General features: G+C 54.7%; 7 protein-coding genes across 7 annotated transcripts; 4 read left to right on the top strand and 3 right to left on the bottom strand.

Moving 5' to 3' along the window:
* Positions 1-586: 586 nt before the first annotated feature.
* NCS57_00154200 (uncharacterized protein) lies at positions 587-1,389 on the top strand (the record flags this gene model as incomplete). Its single annotated transcript, XM_053051604.1, has 4 exons — positions 587-892; positions 941-1,031; positions 1,081-1,160; positions 1,213-1,389. 4 exons carry the CDS (start codon positions 587-589, stop codon positions 1,387-1,389), a joined length of 654 nt encoding a protein of 217 aa, XP_052920119.1.
* An 818-nt stretch (positions 1,390-2,207) lies between these two features.
* NCS57_00154100 (uncharacterized protein) lies at positions 2,208-3,648 on the bottom strand (the record flags this gene model as incomplete). Its single annotated transcript, XM_053051603.1, has 2 exons — positions 2,208-3,482; positions 3,598-3,648. The coding sequence occupies 2 exons, from the start codon at positions 3,646-3,648 to the stop codon at positions 2,208-2,210; spliced, it is 1,326 nt and encodes a 441-aa protein (XP_052920118.1).
* Positions 3,649-4,268: 620 nt separating this feature from the next.
* NCS57_00154000 (26S proteasome regulatory subunit rpn11) lies at positions 4,269-5,416 on the bottom strand (the record flags this gene model as incomplete). Its single annotated transcript, XM_053051602.1, has 3 exons — positions 4,269-4,962; positions 5,018-5,271; positions 5,351-5,416. The coding sequence occupies 3 exons, from the start codon at positions 5,414-5,416 to the stop codon at positions 4,269-4,271; spliced, it is 1,014 nt and encodes a 337-aa protein (XP_052920117.1).
* Positions 5,417-5,986: 570 nt separating this feature from the next.
* Positions 5,987-8,122, top strand: NCS57_00153900 (Histone deacetylase; the record flags this gene model as incomplete). The annotated part of the gene is made up of 4 exons (XM_053051601.1): positions 5,987-6,181; positions 6,264-6,564; positions 6,616-7,157; positions 7,208-8,122. The coding sequence occupies 4 exons, from the start codon at positions 5,987-5,989 to the stop codon at positions 8,120-8,122; spliced, it is 1,953 nt and encodes a 650-aa protein (XP_052920116.1).
* Positions 8,123-10,517: 2,395 nt separating this feature from the next.
* Positions 10,518-11,723, top strand: NCS57_00153800 (DNA-directed RNA polymerase III subunit RPC6; the record flags this gene model as incomplete). Its single annotated transcript, XM_053051600.1, has 2 exons — positions 10,518-10,774; positions 10,835-11,723. The coding sequence occupies 2 exons, from the start codon at positions 10,518-10,520 to the stop codon at positions 11,721-11,723; spliced, it is 1,146 nt and encodes a 381-aa protein (XP_052920115.1).
* Positions 11,724-12,161: 438 nt separating this feature from the next.
* Positions 12,162-13,350, bottom strand: NCS57_00153700 (Peptidyl-prolyl cis-trans isomerase; the record flags this gene model as incomplete). The annotated part of the gene is made up of 5 exons (XM_053051599.1): positions 12,162-12,348; positions 12,399-12,505; positions 12,558-12,727; positions 12,914-12,978; positions 13,040-13,350. The coding sequence occupies 5 exons, from the start codon at positions 13,348-13,350 to the stop codon at positions 12,162-12,164; spliced, it is 840 nt and encodes a 279-aa protein (XP_052920114.1).
* A 1,566-nt stretch (positions 13,351-14,916) lies between these two features.
* Positions 14,917-16,734, top strand: NCS57_00153600 (ENTH domain-containing protein; the record flags this gene model as incomplete). The annotated part of the gene is made up of 4 exons (XM_053051598.1): positions 14,917-14,998; positions 15,055-15,086; positions 15,160-15,239; positions 15,288-16,734. 4 exons carry the CDS (start codon positions 14,917-14,919, stop codon positions 16,732-16,734), a joined length of 1,641 nt encoding a protein of 546 aa, XP_052920113.1.
* Positions 16,735-17,340: the final 606 nt, after the last annotated feature.

Below are 17,340 nucleotides of genomic sequence, written 5' to 3'. Positions count from 1 at the left end.
GGGTCTTGGTTTGACTGCTCATCACGTATTGGGACAAGGGTGGAAGCTGGGAAAGGTAGGGGACAATTGGATATATGGGTATGGCATCTTTGGTGGTCGGGTGAGGATAAGAGGTGAGGATAAGAGGTGAAGTGACACTGGCCTTGTACATGAAAGGGGGCCAGTCCATGGCCCCTCGCAGTCAACTCGACCTCAATACCAAAGCCCAACGGGTCTCGTATCAGCTTCTCCTGCTGCGAGGCTCAGAGAGCCGACAATTCGCTAGCGATGGTACTGTCAAGTTAGCAGTGGCGCGCCAGTGCCAGAATCTCTGGCACTGCCAGAGCGCATATCATAAAGTCACCCTTACGCCCACAGAGCTTCTGTTTCTTTCTTCTTCACCTTCATTTCTCGCACCTGGAGACCTTTCTTGAAAGCTTTCCAACCCACCGTGAGCAGAAATCGCCTTCTTCCTCCCGCCGCCCGCAGAAAACAACAAGTATCCCTGATACATACACAGAGTAAGTCGACCCCAAGGCTGCCATGCCACCAGAATGATCCTTTCATACCTCTTTTCCTAGGATTTCACGTCAAGGAAACCAGAGCCATGCTTCTATTCTTGATCATGGCGGCCTTCCTAGCCTCCTTGGCTTCGGCCCAGTGCCCCTCCGGCGCACACATCGTCGTGGCTCGTGGCAGCGAGGAGCCCCAGGGACCTGGCGTCTTGGGCCCCGTCGCTGAGCGTATCAAGAATCTTGTCCCCGGCTCTGATATCGAGTCCCTCATCTACCCTGCTCTGTTCGAACCCTACAACCCCTCGCAGATGGCTGGCGTTGCGGCCATGACCCAGCTTGTTGGTGACTTTACCCACCAGTGCCCCGACACCAAGATCATTATCCTTGGGTATTCTCAGGTATTTGTATTGTTTATCTTGCTACGAATGCCTCTGACATTATTATAGGGCGCGCATGTCACCATGGACACCTTCTGCGGTGCTAGTTCCGTCGGTTTCCCTGAGACCACTCCCCTCCCTTCGTCCATCTCCAACAAGGGTAAGCAATAGCAACATCGTCATCTTTCGATCATTGCTAACCATCACAGTTGCTGCTATCATTGTCATGGGCGATCCCAGCCTCGTTAAGGGACAGTCCTTCACCATTGGGAGCAGCGATGGCAGCGGCGTAAGTCTACCTCACCACCAACTCGTCGGGTATCTACTCACATCGTTCCTAGGTTCTCGCCCGCCAGAACCCTGATGGCTGCAAGGCTATTGCTGACAAGACCATCTCTATCTGCGACGCCGGTGATCCTTTCTGTGAGGCTGGTAGCCAGAACCTCACTGTCCACATGAGTTACGCTACGATCTGGGGTGACTACATCGTCAGCCGCGCTTCGTCAGCTCAAGGTTGAAGACACACCGCTTGTCATCCCTATTTAAGGACGTTTTGGGGATGAGTTGTGTTGGATGAAAGGGAATCCGTGAGATAGATCCACACATCGGAGTGCACTGGAGAATCAGCATGGAGCCAGGTCGATCGGATCCTCCGGGGCTTTTCAGATAGAGTATCGATAGATGACTTTGCTCTAATACGAATTGACTTCGTGCTGCGTGTCCTCCCGAGCCTCCCCGGTGCATCGCTTCTGGGGCATGGGGTAATAGTCGCGGCGATTATGCATGGCATCCTTGCCTAGGCCAAGACCGATATGTCGCTCTCATCCAATGGTATGTATTGATTACGGCTCTGTAAGACCGATCTGAGCTACCTCATCGCGGCGGACACAAGGCTAGTTGTGTTGTATTGCATGCATCACGACATACAGCCTCACCCGAGTCAGACAAGCTTCACCAACGTTCAACCTCATGTCATGATGCAATAAACTTTGGCCATATACATATCCTATGCTGTATGCTATATCTCTATTGGTCCGTCCTGTCTTTCTGACCTTGCGGGTACTATCTATGTACAGAGAGGAGTAGTTATCGTGATTAGTCTATGTTGTTGGGTAGTCATAAGCATCGTGTCGTTCATATTTGACGAAAAATCAAGTCCCAATCCCAGGAATTTCTTGTCGCTTGCCCAATCCAATGCCAGTAAATGCCGATAACTCCAATGCATGCCCCAATGCGCCCGCCTGTATGCAATATTAAATGTCCCGTGTTCACATGCTCCCATTACTCTCACACCGTCGTCGTCCGTCGTGTCGTCCCTCGACATCAATTCTCCTCATTAAGGCGAACACCAGCTCTCCGCATTAGGTATGCTCCATCCCGCCGCCGCGAATAGGGGGACGGAGGCAGGGTATGATAGGGAAAAGGGAAGCCAGAACCGGTCTTGGACCAGGTGCGGCGCCCTCTCGGGCTTGAGCCAGTGGTCGTCATGCTTGAGGGTAGAGATCCTCCGTAGCACCCACATCAGCTCCTTACCCAGAGATTCTTGCCTCCTCAGATCAGCGTGCTTGAGCTCGTTCACGTAGGTCCTGGCCAACTCGTCGGCCAGGCCTGGCAGCGACAGCACGGCGGCGGCCGTGGGTCCCTCCTTGACGATGTGCGCGCTGCCAAAGTCGTAGGGGAACCTCACGCGGACCTGGCGGAAGAGCCCGTCGGACGTCGGAATGCCCCAGATGTCCGTCTTTCCAGGGATGGGAAGCATGTCATGTGTCCGGGCCCAGCCCTTCAGGGGCTTGCGGGTATGCTCGGGACAGATGATGCTTACCTTGAAGGGCTTGACGTCGTAGCCGTAGTAGGCCATGGCAGCGTGGCCGCTCACAGCATAGGGGATGTGGCTGAAGCGGGCGGCGATGAGGTTGATGACCTCGCGCACAATGTCCGGGGGCATGGCTCGGTCGGTGGCGCTGACGACTCCCATGTTGCTGGCTGGGCTGGCCGAGTAGAGTAGCCGGTTGGTGCCATGGCGGCTCTGACTGCGGTCCCGCCGTGTCGTCGTCGTCGATGGAGCGTGAGTGTGACGGCGAGTAACGCGGTCAGTCGGTCCGTGGCTGCGCGTGGCAGAAGGCTCTCTTGTCGAGGCTGGCCAGCTCTCTCGAACTTTTCGATGCTGGGAGTCAGTACGCCCGTGGTGGCTGTTGCGCGTAACCGAGGCCTCCCTAGTGATGGCGGCAGTGGCCGTCGTGGTGGCGGTAGCGGCGGACCAGCTGTCGCGGGCCCGTTGCTGCTGCTGTTGATGCTGATGCTGTTGTTCCTGATTCCTCTCATGTAATTGATCTCGGGCTCTCTGGTGATGGACCTGAGTCTCTCTGGGTGACCGTGTGCGGGCTCGCGATGATGACGACGCGCTCCAGGTGTCGACGCGCGCCCGCTTCTTGTCCCGCAGATCCCGCTCCGGCGTGCGTTGTCGCTGTGGTTTCGTGCGTGGCGGTGGGCTTGGGCTCCCTCTCGCCTTCTGAAGCTTCTGCACAGCGACGTGAGAAGGCTTGACAGAGGTGGAGAGTCCGCTCAGAAGTGATCGCAGAAATGACCCAAAAGCCATTATCATGAAAAGATACTTTTTGCAATTCAATACTGAGTATGTACTGGACTGTACTCAAGCTTCGGGACGGGAACAGGCGCGTGTCAGGGGGGCCGGGGGGCGGGTTAAAGCTGAAGGAACTGGAACTTACTAATGACGGGAGACTGTGGTCCCTCAAGTGGACGCCGGCTCCCTTGCCCATCTACCGAGATGAAAAAGGGGCGAACCAGGTAATTAGTTTTTGTTTTTTTTTTTCTCTGCCTGACGGGATTAATTCGTGTGGTCTCTTTGTTTAAATTGATTGGAAGGGTCTGGATGACAGAAGAATTCCAAGCCTGGATGGATGCATGGGCCCCTCCAAAAGAAACAACACCGTGACTGACCTGACGGGACCCATGACTTTAAGGGCGAAAATCCTAGGCTGCCCAACCTCTGCTCATGTGTCAACAAAGAAGACGCTCGCTGCATGTTCAGGGGACGTTTGCAGGGGATCTTTATCGGCAATGCATCTTGATGGGTTGAACACCTCATCCCACATAATCATTCCCGTTGATTGCCTCGTCCCGCCCACCGCCCATCGCAACCTAAACGCTCACACCCAATCAGGACCATAATCGCATGCAAGAATTAGTGCCATGAGTACGATGCTAACCTGTCTAGTAGTTCGCGACATGGCTGGGCCTCTAAATCGTCCCTTCCAACCGCCAACGCCTGCCTACGTATGGTGCCCGATAATCCTACAAGTCCATCATCCCGTGGCCTCGTCAATCAATGGTTTGCATCTTAGTGTCCCTCTCTCTCGCCATCGTCATATCCACTCGCTTATAATTCTTCCTCCACCTCCATTTCCTCCCCATTCGCTTGTCCCTTGCTCCCCGCCGGCCCATCCTTTTTCGGCATTGTCGCCTCTTTGTCGATCATCTGCCTCGACACCGACACAATGTTGTCTTCGATGAGCTCCTGGCCGACATCCTCGAGATGCTTCTTGGGGTCAAGTTTGCCAACGTATCGCGTCTTCAGTTGCTCCTTGGTCAACTCTGTCTCTTCCTTCACACGCTTCTCGTAGCCATCTGCCAACGTGACCAGCTGCTGTAGTCGGTCCTTGTTCTTGCAGCCCTCGTGTCGGAAGTCGTCCATCTCCAGCGCCTCCGTCCAAACGTGCTTGTGCAGGTTCATCAGCATGTTCTCTTCGAGTGCCGTCTTGCGGTAGTTGATTCCGATCGAGTAGTAGTGTCGGTTGAGGCCGTGAATGAGTGCCTGGATCGAGGGCTTGTTGAGATGGCCCAAGTTACTGGTGCTCTGGCGGGGCTCCTGGCCCATCATCAAGAGCTGTGGGTTGATGAGTCTGAAGGCATCGATGACGACTTTGCCCTTGACCGACTGGATAGGGTCAATGACGACGGCGACGGCGCGGGGGTTCAGTTGCTCGAAAGACTGTTGGGTGTTGATATCAACTGATGAAAGCCAGCAACCGAAACCAGGGTGAGAGTGATACCAGCCGACAACCGACTCGGGTCTGTTCAGAGGATTTAGTGAGTGCAACGGGAGCTGATCCAGTCGAATTAACCAACCTTCCTGTTTGTCGCAGCATGTCCATCATCTTGGTCTGGAAAACGGGGTCCACGGCCTCGACACTGACGCCGGTACCGCTCTGAGGCATGGCAAACACATCCATAACCTTGACAGTAAAGTCATCCACAAACTCGCCCAGCATCAGGCCCATGACTTCCATAGGCACACCGGCTCGGCCGTGTCGAAGCATCTTGAGCAGGGCGAGGGAGGAAATGTAGACTGTTTCCGAGTTGTCGATAAGGTTCGTGTTATCCTAGCATTATCCGCGTCAGCACAATCACTCGATCGCCAGCATCCTCTGAAAGGAAGCTTGAATAGCAGCTCTAGCTTACCGTGCCAGGAGCAGCTCCACCAAGGCCCATGCCACCACCGCCCAGTAGACTCCTAAAGCGCTCCATGATGTCTGTGATGTGTATGAAAGTGTCTAGTAGAGATGCGCGCGTGGAGAATGGCACAAAAATGGAGGTGGTGAGGTGTGATGAAGATGTTGGAGGGCGTTGCTATGGTCGGAGCTCAAGGTGGAAGCGTATTGACGTTGACGACAGCCCGGCAGCCTGGAAGCCACAGCTCTGGAGCTTAGTAATGTCACGTGCTGTGATCTTTTGTGGCTAGAGCTCAGCCTCGCTTCAAACAAATGAGCTGCAGCACCGTGGGGCTGATATCCGCTGTGGCTGGAGCCAATCGGGATCCGCTTGTAAGATTAATCCGGTGTAAACGCCGGCTCCGAGTCTGGGCTGCGGTTCGCATTGGCAGCCTCTCTCTCTGCCGTGTGCTCTCTCTCTTACATGGTTTCTTTTCGAACTCCCACATTCTCTCTCCACCTTACGATCGATCATGCCGAGCTCTCTTTGAGCAAAAAAAGTTACAAGATCTCGGTCACCAACGATTCAATACCTCCTTCTCACGCCAGCCTTTTCTCGCACCTCTTCCTGCTCCAGCTTCGCGACGCTCTCTAAGCAGCCGCAGTCATGGGCGACGACATTCGGGTCGAGCTCGGCTCGGTCGCGCTCAACGGCGCATCCCCAAAGAAAGTCGCCTACTTTTACGATTCTGATATCGGCAACTATGCCTACGTCACTGGACACCCTATGAAGCCTCATCGCATTCGTCTGGCGCATAGCTTGATCATGCAGTACAACCTCTACCAGAAGATGGAAATCTACGTGAGTTCTCCCGCGGGGTCTCTGACACTCGCTCTCGCTCCACACCACTTTTCGTTGCAAAACATTGCTGACCTTCACGAAGCGCGCGAAGCCAGCGACCAGAGGCGAAATGACCCAGTTTCACACGGACGATTACATCGACTTCCTGCAGAAGGTGACGCCTGATAACATGGATAGCTTCATGCGAGAGCAGGGCAAGTACAATGTGGGAGACGACTGTCCCGTTTTCGATGGTCTCTTCGAGTTTTGTGGTATTAGCGCCGGTGGCAGCATGGAGGGCGCAGCGCGCCTGAACCGCCAAAAGTGTGACATCGCCATCAACTGGGCTGGTGGTCTCCATCACGCCAAAAAGTGCGAGGCAAGCGGTTTTTGCTACGTCAATGGTGCGCAATCCCCCATACTCACCTAGCTGATGCGATCTAACCATGTTCCAGACATCGTCCTCGGAATTCTCGAACTCCTCCGATTCAAGAAGCGCGTCCTCTACGTCGATATCGATGTTCACCACGGCGACGGTGTCGAAGAGGCCTTCTATACGACCGACCGCGTCATGACCGTATCTTTCCATAAGTACGGCGAGTACTTCCCCGGAACTGGCGAACTCAGAGACACCGGTATCGGCCAGGGGAAGAACTACGCCGTCAACTTTCCCCTCCGAGACGGCATCACGGATGTGTCTTACCGATCAATCTTCCAGCCCGTCATCGAGAACGTCATGAAATACTTCCAGCCCGAGGCGGTTGTCTTGCAGTGCGGCGGCGACAGTCTCTCTGGCGATCGATTGGGTTGCTTCAACCTGAGCATGGACGGTCACGCTAACTGCGTCAACTTTGTCAAGAGTTTCAACCTGCCCACTCTTGTGCTTGGTGGTGGTGGCTACACGATGCGAAATGTCGCCCGTACATGGGCCTTTGAGACGGGTGTTCTTGTGGGGCAAGAGATGGAGCGCACCCTGCCTTACAACGAATACTACGAGGTATGCAATGCGATTATTGTGAGAAATGTTGTTTGCTAACTCAGAGGCAGTACTATGCTCCTGATTTCGAGTTGAACGTCCGATCCTCCAACATGGAGAACTCCAACAGCCGGGAGTACCTCGAGAAGATCACATCCGCCGTCATTGACAACCTGCGACAGACCGGCCCTGCGCCAAGTGTGCAGATGCAGGATGTCCCACGAAAGCCTTTTGGTGGTATGACTGACGAGGAGGAAGCCGAGCTGGAGGACATGGACGAAGATGAGAACAAGGATGTTCGCATGACTGAACATCGTTGGGACAAGCGAGTCGAGCACGAAGGCGAGTTCGAGCCCAGCGAAGACGACGACGAAATGGCACGCGCTCACGGTGCTACCCGACAAAACGGCAACAAGCGCACCTTTACCGATTACCGTAAGGGGGAAATGGAGGTGGACAGCGGCAATGCCACGCCCAAGGCTCCGAATGGCGCTTCTGCTGAGGAGCCTGCTGGTGATGATGCTCATGATGTGAACGACGATACCATCGAGGACATGTCAGCGCATGAGCAACCAGAGAAGGATCAGCCTGAGAAGGAAGCTGAGAAACCAGAGGAGACGGCCAAGGAGACCGAGAAGACCAGCGTGGACAACGACGGCGACGTGGGAATGACGGACTCGGCACCCGCAGAAGAGACAACGACTATTAAAAAGGAAGACGTCGAGCCCGAAACTACTGCCGAACCAGCAGCGCCCGCTGAGAAGCCTACACAAGAGGAGCCCACAACTAAGGAAGCGCCAGAAGCTACCAAGGAGACTACATCAGAACCGAAGCCCACCGAGGAGGCCGCTGAGAAACCCGCAGAGGCAACTGAGCAAAAAGACAAGGCCGAGCCAGCTGGTGACGCTATGGACGTGGACAACGAGAAAGAAAAGCCAAAGGAGTCGGAGGCACCCAAGGAGAAGAGCAAGAGCCCCTCAAGCTAGATGCTGCTTCAGTGGGGTTAGGCTCACGGCTCAATTGGTTCGATTGATGTTGCACGTTCCATGCAACAGCTCACGCCACAGTCGTTCTTTGCGTGCTTGTCCCGGTTCCAGTATCACACCAGTGGTTCACGCGACGGGCACCTTGTATCATAGCGATGAGAAGATGTGGCCTGGGGCAAGGCGTTCCAGGCGTAGGGATAGAGTGGCAGGGAGGGGCAGATGCCAGTTTTAGAGGGCGGTATATCGGCTTCTCTTGCACCGGGGTATCTCTCATTCCATGTCGTATTACGAGGATTCATGTTTCTAGTTGGTATCATAGCGAAAGGATATAATCAGTTGTTTCACCATGTACATCAGTCGTCAGTCATGGCCATCTCAAGTGCAACAATTTGTTTGTCGTGCCTGCTGATCATACCAATAACCAACTTATATGTCCAACCAGACACTCGAAGCATACTCTATCCCCAGACACCGAACGCCCATATGAAAGACCAAACCTGGATATCATACCGTGCCCATTCAAACAAGCATAGTTCATCATTCGTATATCTCGTTATTCGTTACCAATTACCACAACTCCAAACCTTGAAACCAAAAAGATCAGTCAATCTACAGCCCACCTCTCGCACCCCTTAGGCGCTATACTCATCTCCAAAGACAGTTTGCGCCGCTCGCCTTTGTCTGCGCTCCCTGCCAGAGCTGTCTCTTGTTGGCTCGCACTGAACGTCGGGGTTGACACCACTTGGGTGCTGTTGCTGGGCCAAGAGGGATTTGGGACAGTATCAGTCCCAAAGATCTCATATTGAAATCCGTGTCGATGTCCATCTCTACAGGAAGAGTTTTCTGAGAGTGCCTCTGGCTTCTGGGACACGCAGCTACCTGTTGGTCGATGTCCATCTTGGAGAAGGCTCGGGCGAGTTTCCCAGACGGGTTCCGTATCTCGACGCATCCGTGATATATGATACCCTCCATCATATCTCCAAACGATCTCATTCTCGCGAGGTTTATGAGTGGCCGTTTGCTGCCATTTGTATTGCGGCTGCCCCTGGGGCGACCGACTCGCGACTTGAAGGCGCTGAGGATCATACCTGTTGTTTGTTTTCAGGGACCGGTCTGTAGCTATCAGCAGGTTATACAATTGAACTGTCGCAGATTATGCGTACAGATCAATTGTATAGCTGTGCTCGCCGTCTATGACGATGGCTAGCAATTGCTCAAATTGGTAAAGTTGAGTATCGTTTGTTTATTGTAAAAGGAGAATATCCAAAGTAAACAAGAAAGCGGACAACTATTGTATTTAAAATCAATGTGCTTAACTTTTACTGTGTTTATTTGATCATCTGACCTGTATATTTCGCACAGGGTTGTTGTTGAGTCGTGAAGTTTCTCATCCTCTGCTGCCTAAAATTGTCCAGTTAGCCTGGGAGTGAGGCTATTCAGAGGCAGTGTCATCCCCAATATGCACGTCCCTGGCGCGTTCTTGCGGCTAATTCGATCACATGACAGCCACTGCATAGATAGTCGCTTTCCAAAGTTGACTCACCTGAAGCGCCGTCGTTCCCCGGGCTGCCTATCAGATTGTTTATGGAGAAGGCATTTCAACGGGACTTGGGACGCACGTTCATGCCTCGTTCTCAAGCATGAGGTTTAAAAACACAGCTGGTTTACTCCTTGAAGGTCTCCTTTTCTTGGAATTTTTTTACTCTATTCTACGATTCTCTATGGAAAACAATTCAACATAGGTGGGTGCGATGAGAATTCGTGAACTGCAGGCTGAGTGATTCCCTAGATAATGACTCCATCCATATCAGCCTGTGAAGCAAAGTACACATAAGGCATTCAGCCACCAGGATGCGGGTTACCGTGGCAACGCAAGCCTAATCCCCTAAAAGAACCAATAAAATATCCCAATAAACTCTTAACAACTCAATCAAGACTCGCAGCAACTTAATCTGGATCACCAAAGTCAACAACACTTGATGTGTAATACGCCTACAGGGTGAGGATATTCCCCCCTCCAGTGGGGGACCGAAGGAAGCTGATAAGATCCCCCACATTCCGAGCACAGACCCCACGTCACACCGGGCTGCCGAGATTCTGCCATGAATGATTAGCAGGGTAGGGGACGAGAGCTCCATGGGCAAAGCGGGCGCTGCGGGGGGGACTTTCGCGCAGGACAGAAAAATAATTATTTCCAAACCTTCTTCCATGACTCGAGGTTCCACCAAAACCTTGAATCTCTCTTCTTATACGCATCCCCCTTCCACGTTCTTTGTTTACTATCGATATTCAATGTCAATGTAGCATCAAACTACTTCACCTGAAAGAACTCCTCAGCGCCACCCATCGCCGAATTCCCTTTAGAATCAGCGCTTGACTCACTTCCTCATCCATCATGCCAACCCCCGCGCCCGACGCCCAGACGGCTAAGCTGGCCGTCTGGAAGGAGGCCCTCTACGATCGCTGTCGCGAGTCCGGCGTCGACATGTTCTCTCAGGATGACCTCCTCCGCCTCGACGTTATCCCCAACCGCGACCTCATGCTGCTGGCCCGCGTCGTCCAGTCCCTCAGCGATGACAAGCTCTTCATCACCATGCGCGAGGCCTCGGGCCAGGTTCTGTGGAAGTGGCGCGACGCTCAGGAGGCGCACAAGTATGTTACTGCGACGGCTGATACCCCTCCCAATGCGCGCGGCTGACGATTGTCCACCAGGTACAAGCAGTGTTCGACCGATGAACAGGTCATGGTGTACTCGCTCATCGACGACTCGGGCGGCGACGGTATCTGGTCCCAGACCCTCCAGAAGCGCCTCAACATGCACGACTCGGTCCTCAAGAACGCCCTCAAGCAGCTCCAGACAAAGGGCCTCATCGCCCCCTTCAAGAATGTCGAGCACCCTAACAAGAAGATGTTCATCAAGGCCTCCATCCGCCCCAGCGATCGCGCCACCGGCGGCCCCTGGTACACCGACCAGAACCTCGACGAGGCCTTCATAGAGGAGCTGCAGCGCTTCGTCTTTGACTACCTGAAGCTTCAGAGCAGCTACCACAGCACCCATGGAGGTGGTGCTCCGGCGCGGACGCAGGTGCCCAAGAAGGGTGTCGTCAAGGGAGGCGTGGAGAAGGGCAAGAAGCGTGATGCTAGCCACATGGATGAGCCTCCCTCAAAAATCACAAAGACCTCCTCCGCAGCTCCTCCAAGGAAGGACACTCTCCTCCCTCTCCCCGCCGGTTACACGGGCTACCCGACCGTCCGCGACATCGCCCGTCTCCTCTCCACGAGCGGCGTCACCCACAATACCATCCTGTCCGAACACGATGTCAAGAAGCTTGTCGATGTCCTGGTCTGGGATAACTTGGTCGAGCCTGTCAAGGTTGGCGGCAAGATTGGCTACCGCGTCTCCCGCATCGCCAAGCAGTCCGCAGAGAGATGGGCTGGCCGTGACGATCCCACGGGTCTTGAGGGCGGCCCTGAGCCATTCGTCAGTGCCTTCACTGAGGCTCCTTGTGGCCGCTGCCCAGTCTTTGAGATCTGCGAAGAGGGTGGACCGGTAGGTCCAAACAACTGCGAATATTTCCAGAGGTGGTTAGGCATTGAATAGACTGGATACGTCTACTAGGGTCTGGGAGGTTACTGAGCTATCACTCACTACTATCCAGTGTATTTTTTATTTATGGGGTCTGGCGTCTGGTTCCAAGTACCAATGGGTAGTTTGTTTGGGTTTCAGGGTGGCATAGCAGCGGCGTAGTAGGAAAAGCGACACGGCCAAATGGCCCTTCGCAGCGGTGCACTTCAAAACTTACTTCAATCCACGTCTTTATGCCTTTGTAACTACTCTGCCGGTAGCCCAGGCACGCAACATGCAATCACACTGACACGGGAGCTACAGTATTTGTGGGCTGTGAATGGTTGATATTGTTTAGCAGCTGGGCCTTTAGGCCGACTTTTGAATCACTAGCTTCATGGCTAATCCTCTCCGAGGTTCGTTATGTGCTTCCAATTCCCAACCATAATGCCTTTTACGCATCAAAGTAACTGTTTACAGCTCACCAGAGTCGACGATGGTAGGGCGCTTCTGGTACTTGATGTTGCCGCTGCCAGAACCAGTGGCCTCAAGAGCCTTGACAACGTTGAGAGACTCCTCGTCAGCGACCTCGCCGAAGACGACGTGGCGGCCGTTGAGCCAAGAGGTGACAACGGTGGTGACGAAGAACTGGGAGCCGTTGCTGTCTTGGGTTAGTAAACTGGCTGGGCTGCTTCGACATGAGATGCTTACGTGTTGGGGCCAGCGTTGGCCATGGACAGCAGACCAGGCTTGTCGTGCTTCAGCTGGAAGTTCTCATCAGCGAACTTCTCGCCGTAGATGGACTTGCCACCGGTTCCCTAGGAGACTGTGAGCTATTGTTTCAGATTGGCATGTTTCTGGAAAACATACGTTGCCACGGGTGAAGTCACCGCCCTGGAGCATGAAGTCGGGGATGATTCGGTGGAAGGAAGAGCCCTTGTAGCCGAAGCCCTTCTCGCCAGTGCAGAGAGCACGGAAGTTCTCAGCGGTCTTGGGGACCACGTCGTCGAAGAGGTTGAAGTTGATGCGACCCTTCTGCTCTGTAGGGGACTAGCGTCAGCTCATGTTGTCCCAGGTGAGGTGTTATGGTTGGGAATGCTGGGAATTGGTGACAGAGCTCCTCTGGAGGTTCCGTTCAAGGGCAAGGGGATTGTCACAGAAGCCTTCGAGCTTCCTGACGAAGAACGATGATGGATTTGATGATTTTGAGGAGATTCAAAGCTTACCCTGAACGGTGCTGGTGGGCTTGCCGTTCTGGAAGACGGGACCCTCCCACTCAATGTCGAAGTAGCTGTTTGATCAGAGTCAGCGAGCGGGCAATGGAGACAGTACGGAGCTCGAGCAAGACCTACACCTTGTTGCCCATGATTGCGGAGGTTGCTGAGAAGAATCGAGAAGTTCGGAAAGTGTTGGAAGAAGACACAAGTTGAGGAAGAGAGAAAGAAGTTCTCGCGGCAGAGAAGCAAGAAGAGGTATGGCGGGGTAGGAGGGGCTGGAGGAGGGAGGGTCTCATTTTGAGCAAGCTGGAGGGGCAAAATGTTAGCGCGGGCCGTCTGAGCCAATAGGAGAAGGCGGGAGAGGGGTAGTGGTGGGGTGAAATCGGAAGCCAAGTCACGTGAAGTGAGCCGGGGAGCTCCCTTCCACGCCTTCTGCCTCCTTCCATGTTTTGCTTGCTTCGCCATGCTCGTCTCCATGAGGTCACCGTGTGGCCATGGATGCCATTGTGGGCCCCGCAGCTTCGCAAAAGCTTCTGCTGATCAACAGCGTCAAACGAGCAGAGCCGAGAAGCCCTGGTTGGTGTTTCTCAGACCGCCATTGCTGGTCAAGGGATTCTGTCAAGGCTCAAGGCACAAGGGATCCCCAAACACAGCTCCGATGGGGCTACCGTTGAGCTGATGGTGGTTGCCAGGACCACGCCCACGCCCGCCACGCCTTGGGGCCTTCCAAGTCTCAAGCCAGCCAGCCCCTCAGCCAGCCCAGCCCAGCGTCACCCAAACGTGTTGAGCGAGTGGCCCGATGCCCCCGAGGTGCAGCAGACTTTTGTCCAAGGATCCATGCCCATTGGAGGGATCCTGGGACGTGGCCACCACAGTGGATTCTCGCCATTGCATGGCCCCTCCACCTCGAGTCTCATCCAGTCCACGGCCCCGTGGGTGAGGTGGCCGTTGGGTGGTGGGTGAGTGAGTGAATCGGACACCAGGATGGCAAGCTCCCCTCCGTGAGACCGGGAAAATGGGTGAGGACAAGGGCAAGGAGACATGACGAGGTGTACTGCAGACGAGGAGAGGACCGGCATCGAAGCCGGGTTTGAGCGACTTTTCCATCGACACCAATTGGGATCGTGATTGGCATTGTTGGTCCGGGACGCATTGGCTCTGCTCTGACACTGACATGCTCGGAGATGTTCTGGTCGAAGGCGTCTTGCTCTCCCTGGAGCTGACTGAGCTTCCCCGGAAAGCTCCAGCTGGCGGGCTGGCTGGTGTGACAAAGGGCAAACGCGGTTGAGAGAGAATTGAAACTGCACGTACCTTGAAGAGGACTAATACACTTGGGAAAAAAGGTGATGGTACAGGAGATGAGGACAATTAGACAGGTAAAATTACAGAGATCTGTCGGATACACGTGTCGAGGTTGGTCTTTTGGACTGGACTGGTCTCGAGAGAGGGAAAAGTTTTGGGGCAAGCTGAGCGTCGATTATTCGTAGCGCGGTGAGCGGCAGCTTTCAGGCCTGAAGTATAAGGTTTTACTGTAGCTCGCGGGGTCCTCCACTGTCCCGGAGCTGTTGTCCATGGCTACATACCTAGGATGAGCTTGCTGTTGGGCTTGAGAGTGGTTGTTGGTTAGCCGAGGCAGATGGGATTCAATTGAGCCTCGTATCCCATCATGCATGATTACCATTGAGTGATTGATAGCAATCTCCAGCCTTGAATGTCACCTTTACTTTGGGCTTCATTACTTCTATTCATTCCCCAATAGAACCTAATCATGGTTGGTGGAGAGTCACGTGACAAGCTATGATCCACGCTGAGTCCGCGCTGCCGCGATGGGAAGTGTCCAAGTGTCCAGGATGCGTTGGCGCAAGGGGCTCCTTTGACACCCATATCTTGTTGGAATATCTACCCAATCCGCAGAGCGGCAGCAACAGCAGCAACATCTCGCCTGAACTACCCGTTCTTTGCGGTAGATCTCTCCATATTCTAGCGGTTTTGTGCTTCTTGGATTTCTCGCCATGGATCTCAACGACTTGAAGAGCACGGTCTCGAACCTGACCTTGTATGACCTCAAGGCCGGCTTTCGAAAGGCCCAAAATGGTACTCCCTATGCGGTCTCGCCTGCTGCGCCTGACAGTTACTGACGCTATGCGCAGCTGTTATGAACTTTACTGAGATGGAGGCAAAGGTCAGTTGGGCTCTGCGCGACCGATGCCGCTGTTGCTGTCGCCGTGACACGTTGGGCTTACGATGATGCGCAGGTTCGCGAGGCGACGAACAACGAACCCTGGGGAGCCTCCTCCACCCTGATGCAAGAGATTGCCAACGGCACCTTCAACTAGTACGCCAATCAAATCGATGCGTCTTTCCAGCTGCTGACCATAATCAGCCAAACCCTCAACGAGATCATGCCCATGATCTATCGTCGCTTCACCGAGAAGGCCGCCGAGGAGTGGCGTCAGATTTACAAGGCTCTCCAACTACTCGAGTTCCTCATCAAGCACGGCTCCGAGCGCGTGATTGATGATGCCCGGGGACACATCTCCCTCCTCAAGATGCTCCGCCAATTCCATTTTATTGATCAGAACGGAAAGGACCAGGGTATCAATGTGCGCAACAGGGCCAAGGAGCTTGCCGAGCTCCTAAGCGACGTCGACCGCATCCGATCCGAGCGCAAGAAGGCGCGTGCGACCAAGAACAAGTATACTGGCGTCGAAGGTGGCGCGACCTTTGGCGGCGGCTTCTCGAGTGGCAGCTCTGGTCGCTATGGCGGCTTTGGCAGCGAGAGTGCCGACTATGGCGGTGGTAGCAGCGGCGGTGCCAACTTTGGTGGTTACTCTGGAGGTGTCTATGGTGATGGCGGTGGTTTCGGTGGCCAGAGCGACGATTGGCGAGAGGGCGGCGGCAGCGGCAGCGGTAGCAGAGCTGACCGATTCGAGGAGTATGATGAGTTTGACGAGGATGAGAGGCCAGCTCCTGCATCCCGAGCTGCTGCGAAGAGACCAGAGCGAGCCCCGGCGGCCAAGAAGGCAGCTGAGCCTCCCAAGAAGAAGGAGCCTGAGGTGGACTTGTTCTCTTTCGATGATACTGCGCCGGCATCATCCTCTGCGGCGCCGGCCGCGTCCAGCTTTGCTGCTATGGCTCCCACTAACACCACCGCCGCCTCAGCGCCAGCGGACGACGACGATGAGTTTGACGACTTCCAGTCTGCTACTCCTGCGGCCCAGCCTGCAACCTCCAGCAACTTTGCTCAGACCGCTGCGCCCGCTGTGACATCGGCAGCTTCTACAACTGCTCACTTTGCTGCTCCCCAACCCCAGTCGGCCCCCCAGCAGGCCGACATCAGCCAGATGGTCAGCATGGCGTCAATCTCACCCGCGAATAGCGCCAGGGGCACTCCCGGAGTCAACTACTCTGCCTTTAGCATTCCTGCTGCTGCTCCGGCTGCCGCCCCTGCCGCACAGCAGGGAGGCTTCCAGTCCGGACCCAACTACTTTGGCACCGTTCAAGCGCAACCCGCGAAGCCCGCCTCGGTGTCTGGCCTTCCAGGCATGTCCAGTGCTTCCAACGCACCGACCACCATGGCCAACATGAAGCCCGTCACCAGCCCCGGAGCCAAGCCCCCTGCTGCTGGAGGAGATGCCTTTGGTGCGCTCTGGGGCAAGGCAAGTGCCGGCATCAAGAAGTCCAGCACGCCCACCGCTGGGCCTACCATGGGCCAGCTGGCCAAGGAGAAGAGCAGTGCCGGAATCTGGGGTGCCCCCTCCGCGGGCTCCTCTAGCGGCAACGCGGCGCCCAAGACTGGCGGCTCTGCCATGGACGATCTCCTGGGCTGAGCTAGCGGAATAAGCGCGTCTGGGTGTGGTGGAACTGGACGGGGATGGGCCACGCGGTTGCCTGGGCTCTCGTCTAGTGAGCGAGCAGCATTGAGAATGTATGTACGGATAACAAAGCAAAGAGGCAGCATGTTTGTTTTCATGATAGGATCCTAGATAGGCGTCTGGCGCAACAAAATGAACTGACATGTCATGTCGCTCTATTTTCAAACCACCGTCCCCAGCCCCTTTTGTCTAATGCGCCGTATCGGATCACCAGCATCGGATCGACGTGCATTGCATGGATGCAGATTCAGGTGAAGACTAAACTCTTCGTCTCTCGGCAGTTCATCCTCAACATGGCTGAACGGTGAATCAGCAAGGATCAAGAACCAAGAACCTAGCGTCGTTGACCAAACAAGAGACTCAAACCCAAGCTACCGGGTGTAGTAGGATCATGTTCCTAGAATAGCTTCTCTTGGTAAATGGCACAACAATGGGCAAACAGTGGTTACACCCACTGAGAGACCCTCCAATCTCGCCGCGTCTGCGACCGCATCCAAAACAAATTCATGAGGCTCACGAACTGCCAACTCTGCCTCTCGTCCAATCGTGGCCCTGCCAAGT

Source organism: Fusarium keratoplasticum, chromosome 1 (assembly GCF_025433545.1).
Source record: "Fusarium keratoplasticum isolate Fu6.1 chromosome 1, whole genome shotgun sequence".
Classification (NCBI taxonomy): domain Eukaryota; kingdom Fungi; phylum Ascomycota; class Sordariomycetes; order Hypocreales; family Nectriaceae; genus Fusarium; species Fusarium keratoplasticum.
This window is presented reverse-complemented; position numbering and strand designations above follow the sequence as displayed.